General features: G+C 38.1%; 1 protein-coding gene across 1 annotated transcript; it reads right to left on the bottom strand.

Moving 5' to 3' along the window:
• Positions 1-469: 469 nt before the first annotated feature.
• Positions 470-1981, bottom strand: SARC_02749 (hypothetical protein). The gene has a single exon (XM_014303483.1). The coding sequence runs from the start codon at positions 1828-1830 to the stop codon at positions 793-795; it is 1038 nt and encodes a 345-aa protein (XP_014158958.1). The 5' UTR covers positions 1831-1981; the 3' UTR covers positions 470-792.
• Between the last annotated feature and the right edge of the window lie 2656 nt (positions 1982-4637).

Raw genomic sequence — 4637 nt, 5'->3', positions numbered from 1 at the left:
ATATATATATATATATATATATATTATGTGTAAGCAATAATTTTATACTCAATAAGGTTTATGTGTCATGTATTTGCATCCTTGTTTAATTTACGCAGATAATGGCAATCAATTTTGTCACACGTACAACGATGCACGCACTATGAGCAGGGTTCGGTGATCTCAATCACACATGTCTGCATATATGTATCTGTACTTAAATTCATATATGGATTCATATTTGTTCACATTGGTATACGTGTACAAAGAGATGCTGTTGTAAATATAAATATGAACCTTACTATTCAAAGTACCTAAATCTTAATAAAATCACTGATCTACATGATGGTAAATGCACACGCAGAAGACCAACACTTCACACTTTCAGTCAAGAACGTCTGTTCCAACCCCAAACAATATTGGGGTGAACAGCCATATATCCAGCGTACCCAATGTACACATAAGAACTCGCATTCAAATACAAATTTGTCCCAGCTTGTTATAGAGTCCAAGATCGTTTATTTAGATTGCGTTGTCTCTATCAGGGTCTACGTCTAAACATTCCCTGTCGAGGGTACCCTAGTGCACCGCAAGCAATCGAGATACATTATCAGACCTCAATTAGCTCGGTTAGACGATTAGGTGTTGTCAGACGCCCAGGACTTCCAATCAGGTGAATCTACTATACTATACGAATTCTATCCGCACACAAGTGCCTTACATTACATACTAGTATGAGTATATGCATACCAGTCATGGTCCCTCGCACTCCACTATCCGCTACCGTTGCTAAGCAACAGACCTTGATATCATTCAGGCGTCCAGAGCACTATTGTCGCGCACAAAGAGGTACACCGCCGAACTGTTGCCCTTTATCACCGGTTGCTGATTGTACAGATACAACGAGTCGAGCGTCAAGCTATTATCCACATTCGGGTGCGAGCACTTGCGCGCTTCTCCTATAAAGAAGTTAGCAAGGTACTGCACAGACATGATGCTCTCCATGGTACGGTCAACAAACATGGAATGCGGAGACCAACTGAATTGCACGCCTTCAGGGTGCCATTGCAATCCGTAGAAGGGGTAGTCGTAAGCTTCTACAGTAGATACAAACGGCCTTCCCTTGAGATCGTGATTTGTGCTTACAACTCGATAGAACTCGTTCAAATGTTCATTCTTAGCGTAGTTCTCCATGGTGATGCCATCGTAGTGGAAGTTCGCAGTGGACGGGGTGTTGTAGAAGTGGTCGGTGACCAGTTTGGGAGCGTTTTGGCCCAAAAGACGACTGTCCTGGGTCTCCTCCGTACGTTCGAGCTGGAATAGCACTCCATGTGAATCATACACTCCGTGTTCAAGCACGCTGTAGTCTTGCGATTGCAACACGGTAAGCAATTGGAAGCCCATGCAGATACCCAGGATAGGGAAGTGAATACCAGCATCGTTAGCTTCTTTTGCTCGTTTGAACAGAATATTAGCTGTCTTGTAGTACTGCGAATCGTACTCGAGACTGGCATCACCTCCAGGGAAGTATACACCGTGCATTTGATCGAACAATTGGTGTACTTCTGCTTCAGGTATGTTATAGGGAATGCCAATTACCCTCGCACCTGCTGCTTCGAGGTATTTGTAGGCCCAAACATCTACCCCAGACTGGGGTGATTGTTCACAACCATGGTTAAACCCGGCTTTCTTGGGGTCTAAGGAGATACAGTAGGGTTCGGCTAATACTCCTATGACTGGGCCGTTGAACCGATCCACACCATCGGGGAGGTTAGTATTTACTTGTTGCAAAGAAACGCTATTGACGCTGCTTACAAGGCACACGGCCACTGTGATGATTGAGTACAACATCGTAGAAGGTTCACTATGAATCACTATGTGAAAACTGTTTGTGCGACACTTGTGTGTGATCAGCGACAGCGTCTGAAATATACTTTCCGTGAGCTGTTGCGGTGTAATTGTATACACGTAAGCACACAGCGCTTATATATTTCAATACACAACTACTGAAAACTACTAAATTGAACTACTTACAAATACCTGTGCTCACAAGAGAAGTCAGAAGTTATTGACACTCTGCCAGATGTCCCACATTCTTGACAGCTGACACAACGTGGTATCGCACCCACAGGAATGTGAACGTTCAAACGGTTTTTTGTTGTCAAACCGTTTCCAGTTCGACACTGTATTTACACTGTACCTTTCAGATGCCGATGCTGTCGGATAACGTATATTTTGTATTTGCAAACGTATTCTGTTTTGGAGCTGACATGACGGCGACACCTGACGACGGCTAAAAGACGGTGGGATACGAGATAGCGCTTCTCATGACTCATGAATGAGTCATGATTTAGATGTCACTATGCTAAAGAAAGGGTCGTATTTATAGTGCTAGTAGAGACTAGAGAATTATGAGTCGGACATTTTAGATCAAAGGGCTCAATGGAGAAGGAGAGGCTGGTCTATATGTATGAGTGACTGACTCTATAGAGTCTCTGACTAGAGTCTTTGTAAACGTAAATATGTATTGAGAAATACACAAATAATAAATAAATTCTGTGGAATCCGTGATGAAGTTGACATTTTAAATATCAGACAAATTGGACATCCTGTCCTCTACCCATTCGGGCCATACCCAGTGCCTACTGCTCACTCTGGACTCGGAGTCTGGAGTCTGGAGTTTGGGCTCTGGATTCTGGGAGGTTGAAGTTTGGAGTTTGGACTGCCCACTTTTCCTGCCCTCTGCGCTCTACGCTCTGGCCTCTGCCCTTTGCTGGTCTTCTCTCCCTCTGATAAATCTTTTCTGCTTGTTTCGTGCGAGACACACACAAGCTATTCCCAAGGCTGAGATGCTGAGATTTAAGGCCTTGAAAATTTGTGAGGTTTCACAACTTTTAGGGTTGTTGGGTTCGAAGGTGACACATTTTTAGAAAGTTTTCTCAGGAATTCAGTTTGCACTGGGCACATTGCACTATGCCGCAGACTACGGTTTACAGACCTCTTTATTATGCATATTTGTAAATTGTTGCAGATCCGCTGCATTAGCATAGCCTGCAACCTGCACTGCACCACCTGTACATTTCTCTGACTCTGAAGAGATTAAATATAGAGGATATGACCTACGCCAACCTTTAGTATTCGTTTTTATTGTTAAAAAGCTTGACTGTAGCCTCAACATAGGAACGTGTATAAAACCATGAAGCTAAATTTCTCTTATCTACTTCTCATCGCAGCCGTGTATGTTATGGGCGTACCTGTAGCTGAAGAACAATCAGCCGAGGAGGCTGCACTCTTGAAGGTATGACTTTGTATTGAACGAATGAGCAACACAGGATTTTTGCCTCCCTCATGTGCACCCTCTCGTACAGTGTAATTGAACGATGCTAAATCGATTATTCGGCAAGGACCCGACAATATATTGCAATATGTTATTTTAAAATCCATAGCCTTCTAAATCAAATAAGGCTATGAAATACTATGTTTTGTATACTCCTAAATTAAATTTACGGTACATACAAAAGTGCTGCTGCTCACCCACCGAAAACGTCCCCCAATCTGAGGGCACAATTCCACAACCTGACGAAAGTGAGGAGTGCTCTAATTTTATAGACATGTGTGAGAGTGTACCATGCCCATGCATTGAGGGAAGAAGCTGGAAAATTCATGTTTGGTCCAATACCATTTCCGAAGACAACGAGGAATAAGTTAAAGTGCAGAAAGAATTGAACGTATTTAAGAGTTGTGGGCTTATAGGTGCAGAACTTTAAAGATAGGATATTCGACACAAATCTTGATGATCAATAAAGAATGCTGTTTTGGATTTGACTATATATAAATATTTATATGTATATATATATGTGTGTGTGTGTGTGTGTATGTGTGTGTATGTTGTGTGTGTGTGTGCGTACATGTATATTTATATATATATATATTAAGATATATATATGTATATATATATATATATATATATATATATATATATCTTTATATATATATATATATATATGTATATATATATATGTGTGTGTGTGTGTGTATGTGTGTGTATGTTGTGTGTGTGTGTGCGTACATGTATATTTATATATATATATATTAAGATATATATATGTATATATATATATATATATATATCTTTATATATATATATATATATATGTATATAAATATATATATATATATATATATATCTTTATATATATATATATATCTTTATATATATAACACATGAACAATAGAGGCGGCCGTTGTAAATTTGATAGTAATAGTATGTATTTGTTTGTATGTATATGTATGTATGTAAATATATATCTATATCTATATCTATGTATATGTATTACAATATATATATATATATATATATATGTATGTATGTATGTATGTATATATATATATATACATATATAATCTATATAAGATTGTATATTATATATAAAATTGTATTATATATATCATATTATATATATATAACCTGTTTTTTATACATAGTATTTAATGCAAACTATATATATATATATATATATATGTATGTATATACCATATATGTGTATACATATATGTATGTATATATATATATGTGTGTGTATATATATATAGTAGGTGTGTGTGTGTATACATATATATATATATATATACGTATTACAACGTCCTTCCGTACTAAT

Source organism: Sphaeroforma arctica (genome assembly GCF_001186125.1).
Source record: "Sphaeroforma arctica JP610 unplaced genomic scaffold supercont1.127, whole genome shotgun sequence".
Taxonomy (NCBI): domain Eukaryota; class Ichthyosporea; order Ichthyophonida; genus Sphaeroforma; species Sphaeroforma arctica.
The sequence above is the reverse complement of the archived record's forward strand: the minus strand, read 5'-3'. Positions and strand labels throughout refer to the sequence as shown.